Source organism: Ranitomeya imitator, chromosome 3, assembly GCF_032444005.1.
Source record: "Ranitomeya imitator isolate aRanImi1 chromosome 3, aRanImi1.pri, whole genome shotgun sequence".
Lineage (NCBI taxonomy): Eukaryota > Metazoa > Chordata > Amphibia > Anura > Dendrobatidae > Ranitomeya > Ranitomeya imitator.
The window spans coordinates 331,063,464-331,090,474 of record NC_091284.1 but is presented as its reverse complement, the minus strand read 5'-3'; the positions used below and the strand labels follow the sequence as shown (position 1 = coordinate 331,090,474).

Here is a 27,011-nt window from a genome sequence, read left to right as displayed (position 1 = left end):
TGTCAGCTATAGTGTACAGCCGACAGCTGCTGGATTGTCACCTGTCAGGGGATGTTATTCTCTCATATCTCAGGTCAGTAAAAAAGACATATTGGCGGTCATTAAGTGGTTAAACAATACAATGTAAGAAGTTAATCTGAAAAATAAACAGGCTTAATGTAAAAAGGAAAACACGTCTACATAGGTCATGATATATGGAGAAATCTTCGTTAAAGTCGTGTAAAGGTTTATTTCATACATAAGACAACTTAAAGTTCTACAAGTAAATACCTATTTTCTGGTTCAAGACCATGTAACCTCCCACCAAAAAACACACAAGACACATGACAGTAATTTTACAGAGTTCTTATTAAACAGTATACGTATACAAGTGAATATAATTTGAAATCTATAAAAGCAGGTTATAAAGAGAAGGACATGAAGAGAAAGTACAAAGGTGATGACATTTTTTACTTTTGGCACGGTGTCTTCAAGTCACTTCTATTAAGGCACTTAAGATCTCGATATCATCAGTCAACTCAGTAGTTTGCAGCTTCTTGAGTGTAGATTTAGCTATGTACTTGAGATGCACAAATTGAATACACACAGTTTATAGGCATATATTTTGCATAGACGAAGATTTAAAGAATAGATTATGTTGTTCTCTAGATACATTATAATAACAAAATTACACAATTATTAGATTTAGATTTTTCCCCAGTTATCTCATGTTGTTCTCCAGTGACCCAGACAATTTATCGCAATAAAGTACTCATAAGGGCATATATTCCCCACTGAGTCTGGTACAAACACAGAATTACAACAACAAACCGTATAAGCTAACTATAGTAAATATGCATAGAATAGTACCCCGCCTGCCCTAACACCAAATATAGCGGGTTATATGGAAATCCTTGACACATTCATCTGCATTGTAAAACAGAGTTTTCATTTTAACTGCACTAAGCTTTCAGGATTTCACACATTAGGGCAACCATATTAGGAGAAATATAGCAATATTTGATCATAAATTTACTTCCACAAATGGCCATTTAACTGTTAAAGTGAAGGCACAGTTTTATCAAAGATCATCTAAAAATCTTAATATTTTGCCATCAAGTGCAAATATGCATTTAAACTAAGGAATGTTCACACGTGAAGGACTGAATACCGGCAGCCTACTCGCTGTCCAGATGTGGCACAAAAACAGTGATAAGATTGTCATGAGCAGACAAGAATGTGCTCATTTCACCAAAACCTATTTTCTGCACATCAAAATAAGGCTGGAGCATTCTCTTTATTAGAATCTAGTAATTGTTCACACTGTAGCTGAAGATTAGATTTTTTATTTCTTCTTTAAAAAAAGTCTCATCAAAATTTGTATTCCATAATCTGTCCTAATAATGTACGGTAATTGTGTGTAAGTATGTTAATTACTTACTGATTGCAGTGTTCTCTGGTTCTCAGTGTCACTACGCATCCACATGACCACTTTGCAAGCTCACACATAGTCTATTGTATGCGTGGTGCTGCTTCACCAGTGTATGTGTATGAGACTAGGAAAGAGGCTTCATAGACTAAAGCCCCCGTCACACATAGCGAGATCGCTAGCGAGATCGCTGCTGAGTCACAAGTTTTGTGACGCAACAGCGACCTCAGTAGCGATCTCGCTATGTGTGACACGTAGCAGCGACCAGGCCCCTGCTGTGAGATCGCTGGTCGTGTCGGAATGGCCTGGACCATTTTTTGATCGTTGAGGTCCCGCTGGGTAGCACACATCGCTGTGTTTGACACCTTACCAACGACCTCATGACAGGACTTCCCTCATTGAGGTCTGTTAATCGTCATGAAATAGCTGCCATGTGACATCGTTGTACAGGTCGCTACAGGTCGCCGCATCGCTGCTGCGTCGTTGGGGAGATCTCACAGTTTGACATCTCACCAGGTCGTATCGTTGTCGGGATCGCTGTAGCGTCGCTAAGTGTGACGGGGCCTTTACGTTGGTCCACACATGAACTAACTCCTCAGTGAGCCAGCTAGCCAGCCAGATTTCAGGTATGAGGGCTAGAGTGGTGCTGGAAACCAGGGAAGTCAGTGACTGGTAAGTATTTTACTACACTTACACATCATTACAGAAGGGATTACAGAATAAAGCAGACTTCTTCTTTGAGGTTAAGTTCACACAAGTGTACAAAAAAAATATCAGATTTTCATCCAGAAAAATATGGATAATTTTTTTCATCCATACGACATCCATATACAATCCATATCCACATAACATGTTTTTATAGATCAGCAGTGAAGAAAATTTACAAGACCAAATACCGTTTCCTATGGTAAGAAGTGCAATGTATCCATAAAAACTGCATGCTGTACGTTTAATACGCATGAGATCTGATTTTTTTTTTGCTTGCCTGTACACTTGAATAGGCAAGTTTCAGTCGAAATACAGAAGAGATTAGTGCATGCTGCGATTTTCTCACGTGGCCATTCAGTCCACGTAAAAAAAAAAAGACATCTGGGCTGTCCAACTGATTAACATTGGCCCTAGAGCTGTCTATTTTTTCAACGGACCGCACTCATTGAAAATACTCTCGTGTGAATGTAGCCCAAGTGTAATAGTCATGAGTTTTGCCAAACTAACAGATTAACTGTAGCTTAGGAAAAAAAAGTCACACAATCCAAACTATTGTTCCAAAGAATGACCATAGGTAAGATTAATGTTAAGTGTTCTCTTACATTTAAGAACATCATATTGATACCTGCCTTTTGACACACACTGCAGAAAGATATCTTGGCAGTGAAAAATCTCCATAACACTGATCCCACAAACCTATTCCCACCAATGATGGCATGTCTAATCAGACCAATCATCTTCATCAAATTCCGAAGAGTCGTCCTCCGAGTCACTGTACTCCACTGCTATACGACGAGATAAGATGGTAGCCACATCATTACCTCCAACATCTCGCTTCTCATGCTCCAGCTGTTCCTCCACCTTGCGGAGCTGGAATCCTGAAGAAAAGAAAAAGAATGAAAAAAAAAAGTCAAACTAGCTTAAAAACAGAATCTTTAAACCAGATTTGACAGTAGACTTATTTCTACTTTGTACTTTATTGGTTATAAAGTGAAATCCTGGGGCCTCTGCAAACAAAGTAAGCCAGTAGTCATAATCCAGTTGTGCGACACACCTCTTAGATATTAACATTCACAACAAGTCAAAAATAGAACTACACTTACTGGTAATTTGGTTTCTAGGAACCTTCCACGACAGCATAGGAGGATGTCTCCATTCCCTAATGGGGGACAGGAAGCACGAGAGGTTAAAAGCCCCTACTCCCTCCAAATCGCCAGCGACTTACAACGGATACCATAGCACTAGCTACCTTAATGAACCCAGGATAAATCCAAGGAAAGGGAGGGATTAGTGCTGTCGTGGAAGGTTCCTAGAAACCGTATTACCGGTAAGTCTAATTCTATTTTCTCTAGTCACCTTCCACGACAGCATAGAAGGAGTACCAACCAATTCTGAATTTGGGGGGGGCGGACAATAGCCTGGAGAACTTTCCGGCCAAAGACTAGATCCCTATTGGACAATAAGCCCAATCTGTAGTGTTTGGTAAAGGTATGTGGCGTAGACCAAATTGCAGCCCTGCAGATCTGCTCGATGGAAGCGCCTGCTCATTCTGCCCATGACACTGAAGTAGACCTTGTAGAATGGGCCTTGACCTTGAATGGAGGAGTCAAGTTCTGGGCCAGATAGGTTTCATGTATGGCTCTTTTGATCCAACTAGAAATAGTACTTTTTGCCACTTTCCTTCCTTTATTCTGACCCGACAGATGGACAAACAGGTTTTGATCAATTCTGAAAGAATTAGTTTGTTCAAGATAGTATAGAATAGTCCTTCTAACATCGAGAGAATGGAACTCTTCTTCTTTTGGGTTTGCCAGGTTCTGGCAGAAGGAAGGAAGAATAATGTTCTGAGAACGATGAAAATGAGACACCACCTTCGGCAGAAAAGATGGATCAAGCTGGAGAATTATAGAGTCATCTGTTATTTTCAAGAAGGGTTCTCTAACCAATAAGGCTTGCAGCTCTCCCACACGTCTTGCTGTGGTAATCGCTAACAGGAAGGCGGCCTTGTATGACAGGTGTTGAGGAGAACAGGAAGTTAAAGGCTCAAACGGTGCTTGTGTGAGTCCCCTGAGGACTAGATTCAAGTCCCATGAGGGTATCATGGGTTGTATCCTAGGCTGCGATCTTACAGCTGATACCATATATCTTCTGATCCAACGGTGATTGGCCAGATCCTGGTCACAAACAGCACTGATAGCGGAAACTTGAACCTTTAGAGTGCTGGGTCTAAGGCCCAACTCTAACCCATGCTGAAGGAAGTCCAATATTTGAGATATGTTCGGAGGGAGTGGATCTGGTTTATTAGGTAGATAGAAAGTCGAGAAAGTCTTCCACACTTTAGCATAAACTACATTAGTGACAGGCTTCCTGGATTTTTGCAAAGTAGAGATTACAGCATCCGACAGCCCTCTAGCACTTAGGACCTGGCACTCAGTAACCAGGCCGCTAAGCTCAATATTTGGGGATTCTGGTGCTGGAAGAGTCCCTGGAGGAGAAGATCGGCATCTACCGGCAGGTGAACCGGACCGTCTATCTGTAGTTAGATTATGAGATTGTACCAGCTTCTCTTTGGCCATACCGGAACAACTAGGATGGTTGGCACCTGTTCCTCTCGAATCTTTCGGAGGGTTTTTGCCAGTATTGGGATTGGCGGGAAGGCGTAGGCCAATCGGAAGTTCCATGCCTGGACCAGAGCGTCCACTCCTTTGGAATTCTCCCTGGGGTTTAGGGAAAAAAAAGGCTCTGACCTGTGAATTTTGGTCTGAGGCAAATAAATCTACCTCTGGAAGACCCCTTCTGTCTACCAACATCCTGAAGATTCTTCTGTTCAGGCTCCATTCTCCTGGCTGAATGTCCTGGTGACTCAGGAAATCCGCTTGCAGGTTGGAAGACCCCTTCAAGTGGACGGCTGTGAGAGAGAGAGAAGTTGTTTTTCTGCCCAACAGAATATTCGGTTTGAGATGTTTTTTAAACTGTTGAACTTTGAGCTCCCCTGATGTCGGAGGTGAGCAACAGCTGTCATGTTGTCCGAGTAAATTTTTACGTGATTCCCCGATATTAGGCCGCTTGCGGCTAGGAGGGCCTCCTCCACTGCTTTCGACTCCCTGAAATTGGAGGATCTGGTGCTTGTTGCTTGATTCCAGCATCCCTGGAAGAGAGTATGCGAGATTACTGCCCCCCAGTCCTGCTTGCTGGCGTCGGTTGTAATCGTTACAAGGGGGGATTGTGACCAGTTCACACCCCTGCAGATGTTTTTGGGGTTCAACCACCATACTAGAGTTGCTTTTACGCGCCCTGTAGTATGTACTCTTTTGTTCATGGAACCCGGATTTCCGTCCCAGTTTGCGAGGATGTGAGCTTGTAGGGTTCTGGAATGGGCCTGAGCCCAGGCAACCGAGTGAACAGATGCCGTCATAGAGCCTAGGACCGACATACTTTTCCGTAGAGTCGGAAATCTGTCCTCTGAGATCTACGATCTTCTCTATTAACACTCGACGATGATCTTCCGGGAGAAAGTGCAACAGAACCCCCAGAAACCTCCTTGATTGGGAGGTTGTAGCTGGGACTTTCTCAGGTTTGGGAGCCACCCCAAGGTTTTGAGAACGTCCAGGGTCTTTAAGACATGACTGTTGAGGATCTGAGCCGAGGGGGCTATAAGCAGCAGATCGTCCAGGTATGGGACAATACAGACTCCCTGACTCCGGATGTGAGACACGGCCTCCGCCATTATCCTGGAGAATACTCTCGGCACTGAAGAAATGCCGAAAGGGAGTACGTTGAACTGAAAATGATTCACTTGTTGGTTGAACTATATTGCAAACCTGAGATACTTTCTGTGCCGGGGATGGATCGGCACATGAAAGTAGGCGTCCTTTAGGTCGATGGTTGCCATGAAATAATTTTGACCTATCAGGGGGATAGCAGACTTCACCGATTCCATCTTGAAACGGCGGTATAGGATATGACGGTTGAGATCTTTTAGGTTTAGTATGACTCGCGCCTCGCCTGATGGTTTTTTAACCAGGAAGAGACGAGAGTAGTGGCCCGAACCCCATTCTTCGGGGAGTACAGGGGAGATCGCATTTGATTTTAGGAGATCCCAAGGCCTGTCATCATCACTGAATGTGCTCCCTGAGAGGTCAGAGAAGTAATCCTCAGATTCCGAGGGGGGGGGGGGGAAGATATGAATTCTATGAGAAGGCCCTCCTGAATAACATTGAGAACCCACTGACAGTTGGTAATGGCCCGCCAATGATGGATGACATTTGCGAGCCTCCCCCCCCACCGGGACGGAGTCATTTATCTTACTGTGGCTGCTGCTGGGGAATGAGGATATTCTTCCATTTGCCCCTTAGCATAACTCCATCGCCCCGTTTTCCCTTTACCTCTTGTTTAAGGGGTATTAGACTGGGGGGCACGAAAAAAAACGTCTTCTGACCGACTTCTGTTCTGGAAGGGCCTTTTTTTTTTATCTGTGGCCTTTTCCAGAATTTCATCCAGAGCAGGCCCGAAAAGATAATCACCTTTTAAGGGAATTGAGCACAGTTTAATCTTGGAAGTAACGTCACCACTCCACAGTTTAAGCCTGGAAGTCAACACCAATGAATGGGAAGAGCTTGCCCTGGATCGTCCAGGTTGGCGGGGCAGGATCACCTCAGGAGCACGTGCAGCTGAAGATAGGAAAATCTGTGACGCAAAAAGAAAGCGTGCTGTACGCAAGGCACAAGCAGAATCTGGTGTACTGACCACATCTGCTTTCGTATGTCAAGTATGTGGGCGAACCTTCAGGGCCCGGATTGGACTCAGCCACCTCCGGACCCATAACTATTAATTCTCTTCTAACCCTGAAGTCATGGTCATCTTCGAAAACGAAGGACGAACATCATAATCAGAGGAGAAAAAATATTTTCTTGCTTCCGTAAATTTAGGAGACCCCATTTTTCAGAAGAGGATGAAAAAGAGTGATCGGACTCGGAGGCCGAATCCTCAAATTGTATTTTTCTTTTTAGAAGGGGAAGGACCCTGTGGCTGTGGAGGAGGAGGAGGATTGAAGGCAGCTAGAGAAGTTTTTTTACTTCATGTTTGACTAGGGCCCGGGATTTCGTCAAGGAGGGAAGGCTGTTCGGCTCTGACAACTTTATCCGTGCACCCCTGACACAGCTTCTTCTCTCATAGAGAGGGAAGCTTTACATTGCAGATTGCACATTTAGGCGTCTTTTTGGTCGGGATTTTCTGGGCAGACTTGTCTCCCTGCAAAGAGAGGGAGAGTGGTGTAAGGATCAGAAGAGCCCCACTAATCCTAGCCTCGGACCCACCCCACAACGGACTTACTGGAGCAGGGGAAGCGCTGGGCTCTGCAGATGCAGGGCAGGAAGCACCATCCATTATGACAGGGATCAGTCTTACCTGGAGGTATCTTCAGGCTGGTTTATATAAAAATAAATCCAGCCCCCAGCACAGGTGAATCAGTTCCCCTTCTCCTCCCCGGGTCCTGGAGTAGGCCTCCATGAGGAAAGGCGTGCTCTGTGTGGCGTCGGTAGTTCTGGGGGCGCTTGGAGGCCAGACCAGGAAATCGATGCGCTCCAGCAGAGATATCGCAGGACTGGAAGTGACGCACGCGCAACAATGACGTCACTTCCGGGATGCCGAACGCCGCACAGGAGAGGAGGATGAAGCGGTGAGCTCATGAAGGCCACCGCCGGGGACCACTGGCCCGCTTTACCTCCGCCGAGGCGCAGGTGGGCCAGGAAGGTCCCGAGTCCAGGGGAGACGGTAGTAGTAGAACGAGGAGGAAGGAAGAGCCCTGACCACAACTGCCCGGCAGAAAAAAAAAAAAAAAATACAGGTATACCGCAGTCGCCGGCCACACAGCATACCAGGACCTCTCCATGCCTCATGGGGGACAGGAAAGACACTGGCGATTTGGAGGGAGGAGGGGCTTTTAACCTCTCGTGCTTCCTGTCCCCCATTAGGGAATGGAGACATCCTCCTATGCTGTCATGGAAGGTGACTAGAGAAAATATATGTAAATTTTAAGATAAACCAAAGCAGAAAAATCAACCCATAAAACTAAAAATAAAAATACATGGCAATAATGCAAAAGGATACCTTTACAATAGAACTGAATAATTCACCATGTCTTCATTTGTTTTATTTGATCCTAGACTGGTCTATTGAGAATTGGTAAAACTCTTCATACAATGAAGAACAACAAGAAACAATGAATGCAAGAAAATAATGAGGTGAGAAATACCTTGACGAATTGCAGACAGGAGATCGCTCCGAACATCGCTCACTGGTGGCAGCGAAGATTTGGGCTTGGGGGGCTGACTCCCAGAATCTCCATCTTGAGGAGAAAAAAATGGAGGTGGAGGAGGGCCAAGAGGTGGTGGGCCTGGCGGAGGAGGAGGTGGTGGGGGAGGAGGGGGACCGCCTGCAGGAGGAGCGGGAGGAGGAGGAACAGGAGAGACAGCTGTATAATCTGTAGGAGGGGGAGGAGCAGGAAAGCCAGGAGCAGAAGGGCACACTGGTGGCGAGGGGGGTGGAAGATAAGTGGTTTCTGGGAATATACTAGCAGGTGGTGGTGGAGGCGGCGAAAAATTGGGTCGTCCTCCATTAGGAAGGCCAGAAGGAGTTGTTAGGGGTGGGTTTATCGGGCTAACAAGACTTGAGCGATTGGAGTTTCCAGGTGAACTAAACAAGAAATTGGAAGAAGAAAAATAATAAGTTTTTTTTTTTTTTTGTGTTTTTCAACAATCTTGCTAACTACATGAAACTGCCTGATTTCTGACGATAAGCTGGCGGGTAGGAAGGGTTCGGTTGCCAGTGGATTTTCGTTTTTCCTCAACATTGAAGGAAATACGATGCAGTACATAACAGAGACAGCCCTCTAAAAGGAATACTGCAGTTTTTACTATCCACAGCAGTATTTATCCCTATAGACATTATTATGAAAAAGATGCAAGGGAATAATGGAAATGGTGAAATTTACACGGACATGCACACCATAAATGCATTGGAATGTACCCTATAAGTAAGGCTGTGTCTCATTTGCTATTCAAATAATACCAGTAGGACTTAACCACAACAGTGTTTTTTCCACTACTGCAACTGTTGACACATCAATCATGATATTATGACATAACTTGTTATTTGGTGGGCATCCAACTACTGGGACCCTCCATGATCATCAGAATAAATGACCTAGATCTATTAAATGCTGTCTCCTTTACAAATTTCCCTCCAAAAATCACTGTTGCAGTCCATAATTTTGCTACGTACTACATTCCAGCCTAATTAACTTGGCAACCATTGATTTCCAGATCAACTGGGCTGTAGTGATCATAGTGATCAAACCCTCTACTGCCATGAAGATTTACTTTACTACAAATCTTCAATCACAAATTTATTGTCATGAATGGTCTAAATTTTGTAAATTGGCAAAGTTATAGACTCCACTACTGTCATTTTCTAACATGCCTCAAAGATATACCAGAAAATTACTTTTAACTTCTACTTAAATAGCCTTGAGACACATCCAAGATTACAATTATACAATACAACACACATCTATCCTTGAGTCACTTTTAAATGGTATGTTATTGATCTTTTTTTCACCTAAATTCCATGGGAGGAGGAGGCAAAGAGTCACCAGAAGGTAGAGTTGGGCTTGGCATGTCATCACTTGGTGGTGGAGGAGGGTAATGGTTTATTTCTCCCATATCCACAGGGCTAACAGAACCATTGTGAGTTACTTGGACCCTTAAAAATACAAAAACAGTATATTTTATGTAATGAGCTTTTTAGAAGAAAAAAAAAAAAATAAAAAATTTTGGACCACTAGTGCATTGCAGTCTAGGAAGATATTTCCAGTATGCAAACTTAAATCTTGCTTTCCATACTTCTAAATCAAGGTATCCATACCCAGAAAGCTGACTTTTTGCATCCACAAATTCTGGTCCCATCTTTAATTGCTCCCACTGATCTTTCCGTGTGCGAATCTTCCGCGGATTAACATTGCCGCGGTTGGGATTATCTTTCTTTTCTTTCTAAAAGGAAAAAAAAAATATGTACAATGAGTTTAAGCCTCTTTCACACCTCCGTCTTTTCAGATCCGTCACAATCCGTTGATTTTTGAGAATGCATTTTCCCATAGACTTGTATTAGCGACGAATTGTGACGGATGGCCATCCGTTTCATCCGTCGTGCACTGGATCCGTCATAAAATAGCGGTCCGTCGTGTAACGTTCATTGTAACGTTTTTTGTGCACGTCGGAAAATATTGGCTTTCTGATATAGCGTGGGCTTGGTGTGACCCACTTTGCTGCTAATTCATTAATGTAATATTTGATTTATTGTATATATGCATCTTTAGGCACAGGCTTTTTTAGTCATATGTTGTTGTGGGAATAGTGCAATTTTATATCTGCAGTTTTATATCTATTGAGTGCTTTCTTGTATTTGCGTCCTTTTTAGTTATTTTCAGTTTCTCTATTAAACATAGGGTTATCCCCCCTTTTTTTCTTTAATCTTTTTGTGCGCGAATTTATTTTTCTTAAATTTTATTTTCTCTGACAAAGAAGTGGAGGTTGTCTAAATTCGCAGCAATACGAGATCTTTTATACCCAGCGCCGCTGTATATTTCTACATAATATTTTTTGACTGCTTTTTATTCAGATTTATTCCAGACACAGAATGAACAAAACCGAGCAATTTAGTTATTGTTTTTAATTTTATTTTTTATGCGCCATTCACCGTGCGTTAAAAGTGATGAGAGATTTGTTCGTCAGGTCGCTATGATTACAATGATACCAGATTTAGATTGCTCTTTTTAAGCTTTGCTCTTTTTACAGACTTAAAACAATATTTTACCAAAATTAATGTGATTTTAGATCGCCATATTCTGAGAGCTGTAACTGTTTGACGAATGAGCCATATTAGGGCTTGTTTTTTGCAGCATGGTTTAGGGTTTTCATTTATACCACTTTTTTTTTTACATATGACTTTTTGATCGCTTTTTATTCACTTATTTGTGAGTCGCGATGATGAAAAAGTGGCATTTTTTGGCGTTTTTTTTTTTTTTTTTAATGGGGTTCGCTAAACGAAATAAATAACATGCCAGTTTTAAAGAGCGTGCCATTAAGGACGCAGAGATAGCAATTATGTGTACGTTTGTTTATTTTTGTTTTATCACAAATGCTGCGTTTTGAGTGAAATGGATTTTAGTGATTTGTGTGTGTTTTATTTTACACTTTTTTTTTTTTTTGTTTTTTTAACTTAGTCCCACTGTGGAACATGTATAATTTTATTTTGATCGCTGATCTCATACACTGCTGTACTCATGTTCAGCAGTGCATGCAACTGTCAGTGACTCACCGACTGGTGCCTGTGAGACTCCGCTTATTGCTAGATCTCACAGGCCACTGTACCCTGGGGTCATCACATGACCTCAGGGTACTATGGTAAACATCATGTACATGAGCAGGCACATGAGAGTCCTACAAGAGGACATTAAAAATAGAAATGTGCAATATAGTGTGCAAACTATACAATAAATGATCTTATATGTAAAGAGGAGCTTGCACACCATTATTTGTTCAAACTGGTATAACAAATTTCTATGGATTTAAAGAGAATATACAGTCATTTCATTTTGAAACATTTCAAGTGAAATGTTTCACTTAAAAAAAGAGATTTTTGTGTACTCACCGAAAAATCTCTTTCTCTTAGCCTCTAATTGGGGGACACAGGACCATGGGTGTCATGCTGCTGTCCACTAGGAGGCGACACTATGCATAACCTGAAAAAGATTAACCGTGGCTCCTCCTCTGCAGTATACACCCCTGGACGATGTCGGCCTTCTCCAGTTTTGTGCAAAAGCATTAGGAGGAAAGTAACATGAATAACATAACCATGCCTATAAGAAGGCAACTATGTATGAGCTCAAGAAACAATATGAGAACTCAACAGTAACAATGGCCCGGAAAGGGCAACAGGGTGGGAGCGGTGTCCCCCAATTAGAGGCCAAGAGAAAGAGATTTTACGGTGAGTACACAAAAATCTCCTTTACTCTTTCGCCTAAGTAGGGGACACAGGGCCATGGGATGTCCCAAAGCAGTCCCTGGGTGGGAAGCAATGGACGAATATTGTGCAGACAGGCCCCTAAACTTGGGGCACCGCCGCCTGCAGAACCCATCTACCCAGGCTCACATCCGCTGAGGACTGGGTATGAACTCTGTAGTGTTTAGTAAACGTGTGTAGGCTAGTCCAGGTGGCAGCCTTACACACTTGTTTTGCCGAAGCCTGGTGCCGAATGGCCCAGGAGGCCCCTACCGCCTGTGGAGAGTGTGCCGTAATACCGGCTGGAAGAGGAGAATTCTTAAGGCGGTAGGCCTCTTGTATGGTGGATTTGATCCACCTGGAAAGGGCAGCTTTGGAAGCTGGCAGACCCTTGCGGCCGCCATCCGGAAGAAGGAAAAGAGAATCAGACTTCCGGAAGTGCGCGGTCCTAGACACATATATACGCAATGCCCTGACAAGGTCAAGCATATGCAGAGCCTTCTCCACTCTATGAACCGGGACCGGACAAAGGGAAGGCAGAGAAATTTCCTCATTGAGGTGGAAGTTGGACACAACCTTCAGAAGGAAGGATGGGACCGTGCGGAGGACTACCTTGTCCTGGTGAAAAGCCAGAAAGGGCCATCTGCAGGAGAGTGCTGTCAGTTCAGACACCCTGCATAGCGAGGTGATTGCCACCAGGAAACCCACCTTCTGGGATAGAAGGCGGAGCGGGACCTCTTTAAGGAGTTCGAAGGGTGGTTCCTGCAATGCTGTCAGGACCAGGTTGAGGTCCCACGTTTCTAGTGGTCGTCTGTAGGGGGGGGGGGAACCAAATCGGGAAACCCCCTGAAGAAATGTCCTTACTTGCGGCTTGGTAGCAATGCGCCTTTGAAAAAGCACTGAGAGGGCTGACACCTGGCTCTTAAGCGAGCCCAGGGACAGCCTGGCCTCCAGACCCGATTGGAGAAAACCAAGTATTTTGGGGAGGGAATAAGGGAATGGGGTCTGGCCACGAGATTCGCACCAGGTAAAGAAAGCTTTCCAGGTACGGTAATAAATCTTGGCAGAGGCTGGCTTCCGTGCCCTGATCATGGTCCTAATGATGTCCGGCGAGAGCACTGCCTGGGTTAGAACCCAGGTTTCAAGGGCCACGCCATCAAATTGAGGGCCCCTGCATTCTGGTGGTAGAATGGGCCTTGTGATAGAAGATCTGGGCGGTCGGGGAGGCACCAGGGGGCGTCTGCTGTAAGTTGTACGATGTCAGCGTACCATGTACGTCTGGGCCAGTCCGATGCGATTAGGATGGTTGGAGCTCAGTCTTGCTTGACCTTCCTCACCACTCTGGATATCAGGGGGAGAGGTGGAAAAATGTACAGAAGCTGGAACTGGGTCCAGTCCTGAACCAGAGCGTCTGCTCCGAGCGACCGCAGATTGTGTGTTCTGGCCATGAGGTTGGAGACCTTGGCATTGAAGTGGGATGCCATTAGGTCCACATCCGGGGTCCCCCAGCGATGGCAGATCTGGCGAAAAATATCGGGATGAGAGACCACTGTCCTGAGTATTCCTTGTCAGCTGAGGAAGTCTGCTTCCCATTTGTCCACACCTGGAATGTGGACCGCCGAGAGAACCGACCCTGTGTCATCCGCCCAGTGGAGGATGTGCGACACTTCTCGCATCGCCTGGGTACTGCGGGTCCTCCCTTGGTGATTCACATATGCCACAGCCGTGGCACTGTCCGACTGTGTTCTGATGTGAGAGGCTGCCAGTAAATGATGGCAGGCCCTCAATGCCAGGAGGATGGCACGAATTTCCAGGATGTTGATGGGCATGGTCGCTTCCACTGGTGACCACTTGCCCTGTGGTGAAGGTGCATTGCACCCCAACCCGTCAGGCTCGCATGGGTGGTCAGAACCTTCCACTTACCTGTGAGAAAGGATTTCCCCTTTGCTAGCGAGGTTGGCTTGAGTCACCAGTGCAGGGACCTCCTGGTTGACGACGTTAGCCGGAACTCACTGTCGAGAGAGAAAGGGTTCTTGTCCCAGGACTTGAGGATGGCTAGCTGGAGAGGCCTGACGAGAAACTGGGCAAATGGGACCGCTTCTATTCCTGCCCCTATCCTGCCAAGGACTCTCATGGCAAACCGGAGAGATCGAGGGGGTTTGCGGAGGAGGGTGCGAAGGTGGAGGTGTTGAATAGCATTCCCAGGAAGGTCAGAGACTGACTCGGGGTTGGTGAGGACTTTTGTAGGTTGACTAACCAGCCCATGCGACTCAGAGTGTCGATTGTGATTGAGACGCTGAGCTCGTAGTCCTTGAAGGTGGGAGCCTTGATGAGTAGATTGTCCAGGTATGGAACGACTACTATGCCTAAGTAGTGCAGGACGACCATGGTGGCTGCCATGAGTTTGGTGAACACTCTGGGAGCCGTGGCGAGTCCGAACGGGAGAGCCACGAACTGGTAGTGGTCCTGGTCGATTGCGAACCTGAGAAATCTCTGATGGGCGGGTGCAATAGGTATATGCAGGTATGCGTCTTGTATGTCTATGGAGGCGAGATATTCTCCCTTCTCCATGGACGCAATGATGAACCTAGGGGACTCCATGCGGAAGTGACGGACCCGTACATATTTGTTGAGCTGTTTTAGGTCCAGTATGGGACGTACGCTGCCTCCTTTCTTGGGAACTATGAATAGATTAGAGTAGAACCCTCAGAAGCGCTCGGCCGTGGGGACCGGTACTATGACCCCTGCTTGAAAAAGCGAAGAGACCACTTGGTGGAAGGCACGAGCCTTGGCTGGTGGTTTTGGGGGGACAGAGAGGAAGAATTAGTCCAGTGGGTTGGAGGTGAAGTCTATCTTGTATCCGGAAGACACTAGTTCCCTGACCCACCTGTCTTCTGTAATAGGCAGCCAAACTTGATGAAAGAGCAAAACTCGGCCGCCTATGGGTGTGGTGTCTTCCGGAGTCCGTGAGTCATGATGAGGAGAAAGTCTGAGATTTTCCTCCTCTGGGCTTAGACTGGCCTGCTTTTGACTGCCAGGTCTCGTCCGACCTTTGCGTCGAACGTGAGTTGTCCTTGCGTGGGGAACGGTTACGATTCTGTGCTGGACGCGAGACGGACCAGCCCGTGGAGTTCTGAAAGGATCGGAATAGAGTTTGGTTACGCTTCTTGTAAGTGCGGTTAGGTTTCAGTTGGGGAAGAGAGGTACTCTTACCCCTGGTGGCGTTGGATAACATCGTGTCCAACTGTTCACCGAAAAGTCGCCCACTGAGGTAGGGGAGGTGCGTGAGGGACTTCTTTGAGGCTGCATCCACTTTCCATTCCCGCAGCCAGAGGATACGCCAAATTGTGATAGCGTTTGATGCTATCCCAGCTACACCCCTTGCTGAATCCAGAGCTGCATGAAGCATGTAATCTGCTACAACTGCTCTTTGAACCGCTTGGTCCGACAGCTCAGGAGCGGATGCTTGGAGGCCACCTTGTAAATTTTTGGCCCAGGCCTTGGCAGCCCAAACAGAAGCGAACGCGGGAGCCAGGGATGCCCCTGCAGCCTCGAATATTGAACGAGCTATGCGTTCTACCTGCCGGTCTGCTGCGTCCCTGAGGGTTGAGCTATCTGGCAGTAAAAGGAGGGTCTTTGCTGCTAGCCTAGAGACTGGGGGTCCACCTCGGGTGGATCTTTCCATTCCTTGGTGTCCTGTGAGAAGGGGTACCTTGCCTCCAGATATTTGTGATTAGCAAATTTTTTCTCTTGCTGTGAGCTGCTTTTTAAAGGGAACCTGTCACCTGAATTTGGCGGGACCGATTTTCCAGGTTTTTGCCTTGCGCAGGCGTGTACTACGGAGGACAGAGAATGAACTTCAATCCAATATTGCGGCCAGCATGCAGCCAGCGGGTAAGGAAAGGGTGAATCAAACACCCGAAAACTCCGCCCATATGACCGAAAACCGGTCCCGCCAAATTCATGTGACAGGTTCCCTTTAAAGGATCGCCTTAGAGGGACTCTGGCACCTGAATTTGGAGGGAACAATTTTCAGCCATAGGGGCGGGGTTTTCGGGTGTTTGATTCACCCTTTCCTTACCTGCTGGCTGCAATATTGGATTGAAGTTCATTCTCTGTCCTCCGTAGTACATGCCTGCGCAAGGCATTGCCTTGTGCAGGCATGTACTATGGAGGACAGAGAATGAACTTCAATCCAATATTGCAGCCAGCATGCAGCCAGCAGGTAAGGAAAGGGTGAATCAAACACCCGAAAACCCCGCCCCTATGGCTGAAAATTGTTCCCTCCAAATTCAGGTGACAGAGTCCCTTTAAACTCTGGGTGGTTAGAGAAAACCTTAGGCGGCTTAAGAGCTCCTTCAAAGTAAATCTTGTGTTCTGGCGCCTCTGGTGGCGGATCAGAAATGTCCAGCACCCGATGGATGGAAGAGATTATGTCCTCAACTAGCGCTGTATTGCTAGGGGGGATTGGGATCAGGGACCCCTCCCGTTTCCTTGTCTGAGTCGGAGTCACAGATGCCTTCCGAATCCTGTGTATCACTGAGGCGTCCCCTGCTGGGTGAGCTGGGGCAGAGGCCTTCTCTGGTCGGGGATAGCGGAGATCTGCATTGTCTGCCCCTGGAAGGGGACGGTCTAGATGACCTGGAACTACGGTGTTTCTCCCTAGAAGGGAATGACCGTGTGCTATGGAATGACGCACATGGACTTGACCTATGGGTCCGCTTGCGTCCTGACCTAGATGTGGATGTGCCAGGGTCGTCCTGACCCTGATACAAGCTCTCCCTTTGCTGGGTAGCGGTCATAGCCGAGGCATGACTCTGCAGAGCCTGAAGCAATGTGAAGGTTAGGTTATTTATAGACTGCGTCATAGATTGCGACATCTGAGTGACCCATTCCGGCGTGGCATTAGGCACCGAAGCATTGGCAGGGGCTTCTTGGGGCTCTGACACAGTAGTCTGGATGCAGTCCTGGCAGTGCGGGTACGTGCTGCCACTGGGGAGAGCGGTCCTGCAGGCTGTGCAGAATGCATAATAGCAGTCCTGCCTGGTTCTCTTGGACCTTGAGCCCGGCATAGTGCACAGAGTGCAGAAGGGCTGGCTATGCAGAGGAACCTATAGGGGGTCTTATAGGAATATGGATTCACAGCAGATTAAAAAACCCAGCTGTGATCTTACCCCACCAGTTTGCCCCTAGGTCCAGCGCCGAAGATCCACAGTCCTGTGCCCCCCGGAGACTGGCTGGCCTGGTCCTGCTGACTGGGAGATGCAGGGTTAATCCTTGTCCTGCAGCAGAAATGGCCGCCAAGAAGAAGAGGCAGGGGGAGAAGGGGGCGGAGAGCTGTAAAAAGGGCGGCAGAGCTGTGTAAAAACGCGCCCTCTCTGTCTCGATCCGCCCCCTCTGACACTGTAGAGTGTCATATTTGCCATCCCTGGGGGGGGGGGGAGAGGGGGGGATTTGGCGGCTTCAGCTAGGCCGAAACCGCGGCCTAAATTAGATGCCTGATGCCCAGAAAGGCTCCAGGCTGGCGCGGAAGTCCGGGAGGGGGTCGGATCTGAACCGGTCCCCCCCGGATTTAAAGGCAGGATAGAGGTGGGGCTATAAGCGGAAGGGGGGCCCTGTGAGGGGTCCCCCTGAGGCACTATAGAGCTGGTGCTGCCGCAGAGACAGGGGTGCAGGGAGCCCTGTGTCTCTATTGTGCCATGCCTGCCTACCCTCCCCCCGGCCCCGACAGGAGCCTGCAGCTGGCCTGGGGTCCCTGGATACAGGCGCAGTGTGCTGGCCCATGCTGGGAGCTGCAGAGTGCTGCCTGTACAGGCCCTACCTGAGGCGTCTCAACCTCAAGAGGGGGATTAGGGAGGGTGCTGCTGTCACCATCAGGGGGCTTTATCCTCGCCTCGACCTCAACCCAGAAACCAAAAGGAATTGGGGAAGGGGGGGGGGGGGGTCTCGACTTCAAACCAGCACTCGAGGGACTGGGGAAGGAGCGACATGGGGAATAGCCATCTCGACTTCAACCGAGCACCACGTAATAGGGAGCCCGAGGAAGGAGCCATGCCGGGAGTCTCACAGGAGACCCACTTTTCTTTATCTGTAATCCGTCGGAAAAAAATGTCCAGGGGTGTATAATGCAGAGGAGGAGCCACGGTTAATCTTTTTCATATTATGCATAGGGTCGCCTCCTAGTGGACAGCAGCATAACACCCATGGTCCTGTGTCCCCCAATGAGGCGACAGAGTAATGTGATATTTGTTTTAACAATGAACACTAAGCCAGATTGCATTTGATTAGATTAAGAATAGAGAAAAGATTATACATTACATTATACATTTAAACCAATGAAACACATTGAAATAAATGAGAGCGCAGATATCAAATTAGCAAAAATGACATTAACGTGTTATATGCAATAGCTTGCCCTTCTATTATCACAATCCCAACTACATTTCGGTCTCCATGGCTGTCTTGCTCTGTACCATGATAGCTTTTTAGAGCTGTGGCATGAGGTCTATAGAAATCCTGGAGTTGAACGTCTGGCTAATAGCCCAATGTGGTGTAAATGCCTTGTTATGGTATGTCTAGACGCAGTTTGATGACTTAGGCCAGGGGTGGGGAACCTCAGGCCCGTGATATTTTATCTGGCCTCCGGGAAGGCTCCCGGGGACCGCAGTGTTTGGGCCAGCAGTTGTATTTTGATGGCCGCTGGCCCATTAATGTCCTCTTGCTCTGTGAGCACAAGCGTTCACTACTGAACACTGAGGCGCATGCAATGAAAGATTACATCCTGACACCAGTGCCAGAGTTAGGATGTACTTTGTGGGTAGAGTTAGTGCACAATTTGTATGGTCCCAGAAGGATGGTATAACTATCCAAATGGCCCTTGGCAGAAAAAAAAGAAGATTACCCACCTCTGCCTTAAGTTTTGTATGTGACGTCCAACTTCAACTGCATTCCAAATGGATAAATTGTATAACCAGTGGTACAGGCATTTCTTCAAGTGCCGGACGAGCTGTGTTCCCACAGCCAAGCAATATGTTGCTTGTGTTACTGTGAGCAGTCCGCCTGACCAAAACGTCATATAGTCTCCAGACATGTCTACCATTGAGCACATCTGGGCCATCATTTGTTAGCAACTGCAAAAGGTAACTGCAAGGAGTGGATCTTGAGGGTTTGTATGCCCACCTGCATTCATCGGCAGAACATTTCTCGGACAACCATTAATAACCTCATTGGTAGCATGCCATAGCTCTAAGTATTTCTGAATGTGCCCTTCATACTTAATGTTAAATAAATCGAGAGGTTTCAAAATGTTGTTTATGTCTTCATACTACTAACATTTCTATTGATCCTGCGATTGCCATAATGCCACATCTTTTCCATCTTGGTGTTGCAAATTTCTAGGAATGTTTGTATACAGTATTTCACTCTTATAGACAGATGAGACTACTTTCTAGTGTAGGGTTTGAGTGTATAATAAGGTATTTCAAAAAGAATAAAAGAGCATCTCTGTATCATGCACTAGTCTGCAGAACCAGCCCATATTACCTTAGTTCTGCCTAAAATGATTCTTTAAAAGGGATGCACACTTAAAAAAAAAAAAAACTTTGGTTAAATGGGTTCTAATATAAATCCATACAACTCACTAATACATTGTCATTTACAAAAGGCCCTGTGACCTTCAGATATCAACATTGGTCTCGGCAGCTCCAATACCAGTTTCTGCTTGACAGATGAGAGGGTTTCCTGTGTCGGCACTTGGCCAGTTCAGTATGTGCAGAAGCTGGATGACTGGTTCATTAGCAAAGCAGTCTCCTTCACCATAAGCAATGCATATACAGAGAAGAGTGCTGCTGCTAATATCTGATCAAGACACATTTGTAACAACAACTACATTAGTAAGATATGTGGTTTTATATTTAGAAAACACGTAAAGATGATTTTTTGGAAGTGGACAACAAGTCATGTCCATATGCCCTATAATGGCACTGCCATTTGCATATACCACTTCTGCAGAGAATATATGTAGCCAAATGCAGCTTCCCTTGGCAATGACAGCCGAGTACTGGAGCTTGGATTAACTAACAGATTCAACTTTAAATACTAACAAATGACTAGCAAGATAACTCTCCAAAGTGTAGTCAATGAAGACGTTGAGAACAGCATTACTGAAAATGTGACAGCTCCTCACCCTATGTTTACGTTTTTCTTTCATGATATCCTTAGTGTCTTGCAACATCTGCTCCTTCCACAGGTCAAAGAAATATGAGGAGTCAGTGTAAAACTTCAATGCCTCCCTCCCATCGTCCCTGTAAGAAAAATGAAGCAATATTTAAATAGAATCTGTCACCAGTTTTGGCCAATGAGTTACGGCCACCACCTTTCAGGGCTGATGGCATGCTATAATGCTGTAGATAAGCCCCCGATCCAACCTGAAAGAGAAGAAAAATAACTTATTATACTCACCAGTGGGGCGGTCTGGTCCATCATCAACAGAAGTCTCCTCAGCATCGCGCTCATGCGCAGGCGTACTGATTTGGCCTGTTGAGGGCAGAGTAAAGTACTGCAGTGCGGAGGCACCAGGACTCTGACCTTTCCCGGCTCCTGCACACTTCAGTACTTTGCTCTGCCCTCAACAGAACAGAGAAGTATGCCTGCGCAGGAGCTCGATGCTGAGGAGACTTCTGTGGATGATCGAGGGACGCGTCATCCACATGAACCAAGAAGATGGGAGGCGTTGGACCAAGTGCGACACCCCTTGGACTGGACCGCCCCGCAGGGGAGTATAAAAGATTTTTAAAAAAAATTCTTCTCTTATAGGTCAAGTTGGGGGAAGATATACAGCACTATAGAATGCTGTATATCAGATCTGAAGAGTGGCGGCCATAACTCATATCAGCCAAATCTGGTGACAGGTTCACTTTAAAGAAAGAGAACATATTTTAGAAGAGGAATTTTTGTTGTTTTTCTTTTTTTTAAAAACAAAACAAAAACTTACCTGTAGGGAGAAAGGTTATTAAGTGGTGGCGGCATGTCACATGTGATATAGGTTTCATAGACAGGAATAGAGAGAGAGTCACGTACAAACAGTTGCTGATCTTGAAAGGTATTACTGTGGAATGCTTTTCTTGTGTTTATACCTTGCAAAGACACTACGGGAGTAAAAAGAAAATTTGAGTAGCCATATTAAACAGATTTTATTAAACACTGGTGGTAGTAATGACATACTATGTATTTTAAACTAGGTATCAATATAGCTAGCCATGAAGATACTAAAAGAGTAAGGATTACTGGTAAGAGGAACACCGCTTTCACATTGCAGCCCCATATATTGGCCATGTGATGGCTTCTTAGACTACTTGCCTTCTTCTTCTTTAGGATCCAGCTGGGTCACTTTGACCTGTAGCTTCTCCACTCTCTCACCTAGCGTTCCTACCCGCTGCGCAAACAGACTTGCTTCGGTGAACAACTCTCCAAATATGTCCTCAGCATAACGGCCTGCAAGAAATAAGAAATGTAGCAGGTTTGCAAAAATACAAAACAAATTTAAAGTAATTAACAAAGAAATGCAAGATAAATGTGTCACAAAGATACTTGACATCTTGGTATACTTATCTAATGTTACAGATGTAACTTTCTGTAAACCATATAGCTGTATAAATAAATAGTTCTGCTCAAAGGGGAAGTTCTCAAAGAGGAAGCTCTGCTCCGCTGACATCTTGTAAGGCATAAAATCATGGACCTCACCCTTCAGGCAGGCATGGGAGCCAAGCGTTCAGCTTTAACTGTTGTATTTTACACTCCTGTTCCAAAATCACAATTTTTACAATGCAACATTGCTCATGAAAAAAGAAAAAAATACAACCCCCCCTGTTACTTACTAAGGCTTCCTAGCTGGCGAATGACATTAGATAGTGAAATGTTGGTCATACATTCCAATTCACTTCGGACATTGGGAAGCTTTTGCCTACACACATGGCGCGGCTCAATGCAGCGGGCAACCAGCGGCATTCTGGTAAAATAAAGAAAGTCACCAATAAGTACACAGGTCAATTATACTTTCTTCTTCAACAGCTATCATTCATAAACTTTCCAAATATATACCGGTATATCATAATATAAGGTCAATCAGGAAGAGAACTTAATATTAAGAATGAATTAATGGCACATTAATAACCTTGGTCACGTGTACGGTTAATGATGCACCCTTCAATAGTCTATCCATGAGGATTGGTAAGTTAAGTACTTCTCCATTTCCATTGACACAGCTCAGCATAAAGTCTGTGACTGTCCTGACAAAGTGTGTACACTAGTAACTACATAGGTTTATATATCAAGCTATTCCCCAAGGCTTTAACCTAATAAAGCATAGTTGTATACATACAGAAAGACAAAAGCAAACATTCTTTAGATGCAGCTCAGTGTACGTCAGATAAGTTGAAAAAATAAAAAAGACTGATGGAGCTGTAGCCAGCACTAGCACGCACAAATGGACTGAGTGATTAGCTGGATGTCTCCTTGGTAACAAATGTTCTGCGCAGACTTGTGGATCACACATGAGGTGTGGTGATTATAATTTACCATCATTTATACCGCACACCAGCCATTCACAATTCTTGTCCTCACTGGGGTTCACTATTTAACCCCTTCACCCCAAAGCCTGTTTTCACCTAAGTGACAGGGCCAATTTTTACAATTCTGACCACTGTCACTTTATGAGGTCATAACTCTGAAACGCTTCAACGGATCCCAGTGATTCTGACACTGTTTTCTCGTGACATATTGTACTTCATGATAGTGATAAAACTTCTTCGATATGACTTGCATTTATTTGTGAAAAAAACAAAAATTTGTCGGAAATTATGAAAATTTAGCAATTTTCAAACTCTTCGTTTTTATGCCCTTAAATTAGAGAGTTATATCACATAATATAGTTAATAAACAACATTTCCCACATGTCTGCTTTACATCAGCACAATTTTGGAAACATAATTTTTTTTTGTTAGGACGTTATAAGGGTTAAAAGTTGACCAGCGATTTCTCATTTTTGCAACAAAATTTGCAAAACCATTTTTTTACGGACCACCTCACACTTGAAGTGACTTTGAGGGGTCTATATGACAGAAAATGCCCAAAAGTGACACTATTCTAAAAACTGCACCCCTCAAGGTACTCAAAACCACATTCAAAAAGTTTATTAACCCTTCAGGTGCTTCACAGGAATTTTTTGAATGTTTAAAAAAATTGAACATTTAACTTTTTTTTCACAAAATTTTTACTTCAGGTCCAATTTGTTTCATTTTACCAAGGGTAACAGGAGAAATTGGACCACAAAAGTCGTTGTACAATTTGTCCTGAGTACGCCGATACCCCATATGTGGGGGTAAACCACTGTTTGGGCACATGGCAGAGCTCGGAAGGGAAGGAGCGCCATTTGACTTTTCAATGCAAGATTTGCTGGAATTGAGATCGGAGCCCATGTCACGATTGGAGAGCCCCTGATGTGCCTAAACAGTGGAAACCCCCACAAGTGACACCATTTTGGAAAGTAGACCCCCTAAGGAACTAATCTAGATGTGTGGTGAGCACTTTGAACCTCCAAGTGCTTCACAGAAGTTTATAATGTAGAGCCGTAAAAAAAAATTTATATTAATTTTCACAAAAAATGATCTTTTTGCCCCAAATTTTTTATTTTCCCAAGGGTAAAAGGATAAATTGGACCCAAAAGTTGTTGTGCAATTTGTCCTGAGTACGTCGATACTTCATATATGGGGATAAACCACTGTTTGAGCGCATGGCAGAGCTCGGAAGGGAAGGAGTGCCATTTGACTTTTCAATGCAAAATTGGCTGGAATTGAGATCGGACGCCATGTCGCATTTGGAGAGCCCCTGACGTGCCTTAACAGTGGAAACCCCCCACAAGTGACCCCATTTTGGAAAGAAGACCCCCTAAGGAACTTATCTAGATGTGTGGTGAGCACTTTTAACCCCCAATTGTTTCACTAAAGTTTAGAATGTAGCATTGTGAAAATTAAAAAATCATTTTTTCTTTCCACAAAATGATGTTTTAGCCCGCAATTTTTTTTTTCCCAAGGGTAACAGGAGAAATTGGACCACAAATGTTATTGTCCAATTTGTCCTGAGTACGCTGATACCCCACATGTGGGGGGGAACCACCGTTTGAGTGCATGGCAGAGCTCGGAAGGGAAGGAGCACCGTTTGAAATGCAGACTTAGATGGAATGGACTGCAGGTGTCATGTTGCATTTGCAGAGCCCCTGATGTACCTAAACAGTAGAAATCCACCACAAGTGACCCCATATTGGAAACTAGACCCCCCCAGGAACTTATCTAGATGTGTTGTGAGAGCTTTGAACCAACAAGTGTTTCACTACAGTTTATAACGCAGAGCCGTGAAAATAAAAAATATTTTTTTTTCCACGAAAATGATATTTTATCCCCTATGTTTTTATTTTCCCAAGGGTAACAGTACAAATTGGACCCCAAAAGTTGTTGTCCAACTTGTCCTGAGAACGCTGATACCCCATATGTTGGGGGGAACCACTGTTTGGGCACACAGGAGAACTCGGAAGGGAAGGAGCCCTGTTTTACTTTTTCAAAGCAGAATTGGCTGGAATTGAGATCGGACGCCATGTCGCGTTTGGAGAGCCCCTGATGTGCCTAAACAGTGGAAACCCCCAATTATAACTGAAACCCTAACCCCAACCCTAACCCTAACCCTAGCCCTAGCCCTAACCCTAACCCTAACGGGAAAATGGAAATAAATACATTTTTTTACATTTTATTATTTTTCCCTAACTAAGGGGGTGATGAAGGGGGGTTTGATTTACTTTTATAGCGTTTTTTTGGCGGATTTTTATGATTGGCAGCTGTCACACACTAAAAGACGCTTTTTATTGCAAAAAATAGTTTTTGCATCACAACATTTTGAGAGCTATAATTTATCCATATTTTGGCCCACAGAGTCATATGAGGTCTTGTTTTTTGCGGGACGAGTTGACGTTTTTATTGGTAACATTTTCGGGCAGATGACATTTTTTGATCGCTTTTTATTCCGATTTTTGGGAGGCGGAATGAACAAAAACCAGCTATTCCTGAATTTCTTTTAGGGGGGGCGTTTATACCGTTCCACGTGTGGTAAAATGGATAAAGCAGTTTTATTCTTCGGGTCAGTACGATTACAGCGATACCTCATTTATGTAATTTTTTTTTATGTTTTGGCGCTTTTACACAATAAAAACTATTTTATATAAAAAAATAATCGTTTTTGCATCGCATTATTCTGAGAGCTATAACTTTTTTATTTTTCTGCTGATGATCCTGTATGGCGGCTTTTTTTTTGCGGGACAAGATGACGTTTTCAGCGGTACCATGGTTATTTATATCCGTCGTTTTGATCGCGTGTTATTCCACTTTTTGTTCGCCTGTATGATAATAAAGCGTTGTTTTTTGCCTTTTTTTTTTTTTTTGCGGTGTTCACTGAAGGGGTTAACTAGTGGGATAGTTTTATAGAGCGGGTCATTACGGACGCGGCGATACCAAATATATGTACATTTATTGTTTTTTTTTTTTTTTTACATAAATAAATGGATTTATTGGGAAATGTTTTTTTTTTTTTATTTGGGGATTTTTTTTTATTTTACACATTCTATTTTTTTTTTTTTTTTTACTTTCTAACATTGTCCCAGGGTGGGACATCTCTGTATTAGATCAGATCGTTGATCTGACACTGTGCATAGCACTCTGTCAGATCAACGATCTGACAGGCAGCTTAGCTGGCTTTCCAGCGCCTGCTCTCAGCAGGCGCCGGGTAGCCAGGTCATTTCATGACCCGGAAGGAGTCCGGCGGCCATCTTGGATCCGGGGACTCCTTCCGGGTCACCGGAGCAACGCGATCTTATTGCGTTGCTCCGGTGGGAGAGCGCAGGGAGCCCCCGTCCCTGCGCGATCCCCCTCTATGCCGCTGTCACTACTGACAGCGGCATCAGAGGGGTTAAATGCCCGCGATCGGCGATAGCGCCGATCGTGGGCATTGCTGCGGGGTGTCAGCTGTCATATACAGCTGACACCCGCACCCGATCACCGCGGCGCTCAGCGCGAGACCGCGGTGATCGGTGCGCCGTACTAGTACTGCTGCTGGCACTAATGCAGTGCTGGCAGCGCAGTACTAGTACGGCGCATGTCACGAAGGGGTTAAAAGGAAACCTGCCACTATGACATTTCAGTCCAGTCTACAGGTACCATGTTATAGAGTGGTGGAGACGAGTAGTTGGCTATTGGTTTGTGAGAAAAGATCGAGTATAAGACCTGTTTCACACATCCTGATATTTCCGGTACTGCGGAGATCCGTGTCCGTGTGTATAAGGCTTCCGTCAAACTAGCAGTATTTGGTCAGTATTTTACATCAGTATTTGTAAGCCAAAACCAGGAGTGGAACATATAGAGGAAACGTATAACAGAAATATATACACCACTTCTGTATTTATCATCCACTCCTGGTTTTGGCTTACAAATACTGATGTAAAATACTGACCAAATACTGATAGTGTGACGGCAGCCTAATACTTGTGGCACACGTGTGGCAACCATGTGCCACATCAGTACTTCACGCATCGGCGCCTGAGAAACAGCGGTACAGTTAGCACTTGTCACAGACACTACAAAGGTGACATCAACTCCACAAACATGAACCCCACTTGCCACCACTTCAGGGCAAGTGGGAAGAGCCGGGCAAAGTACCTGAATTGGTGCATCTAATAGATCCGCCTTTTCTGGGCGGCTGAACTGCTATTTTTAGGCTGGGGGAGGGGTCAATACCCATG

General features: G+C 45.1%; 1 protein-coding gene across 1 annotated transcript in view; it reads right to left on the bottom strand.

Moving 5' to 3' along the window:
- Positions 1-329: 329 nt before the first annotated feature.
- WASF2 (WASP family member 2) overlaps positions 330-27,011 on the bottom strand; it is a 98,220-nt gene continuing 71,538 nt past the window's right edge. Inside the window, exons 2-9 of the mRNA XM_069756723.1 lie at positions 22,051-22,181; positions 21,533-21,667; positions 21,168-21,321; positions 20,361-20,478; positions 10,040-10,164; positions 9,734-9,877; positions 8,370-8,809; positions 330-2,994 (exon numbers count right to left, since the gene is read on the bottom strand). Of these exons, the coding sequence (XP_069612824.1) occupies positions 2,837-2,994; positions 8,370-8,809; positions 9,734-9,877; positions 10,040-10,164; positions 20,361-20,478; positions 21,168-21,321; positions 21,533-21,667; positions 22,051-22,180 (1,404 nt within the window). The 5' untranslated portion in view covers position 22,181 and the 3' untranslated portion in view covers positions 330-2,836. The remainder of the gene's footprint in view (positions 2,995-8,369; positions 8,810-9,733; positions 9,878-10,039; positions 10,165-20,360; positions 20,479-21,167; positions 21,322-21,532; positions 21,668-22,050; positions 22,182-27,011) is intronic.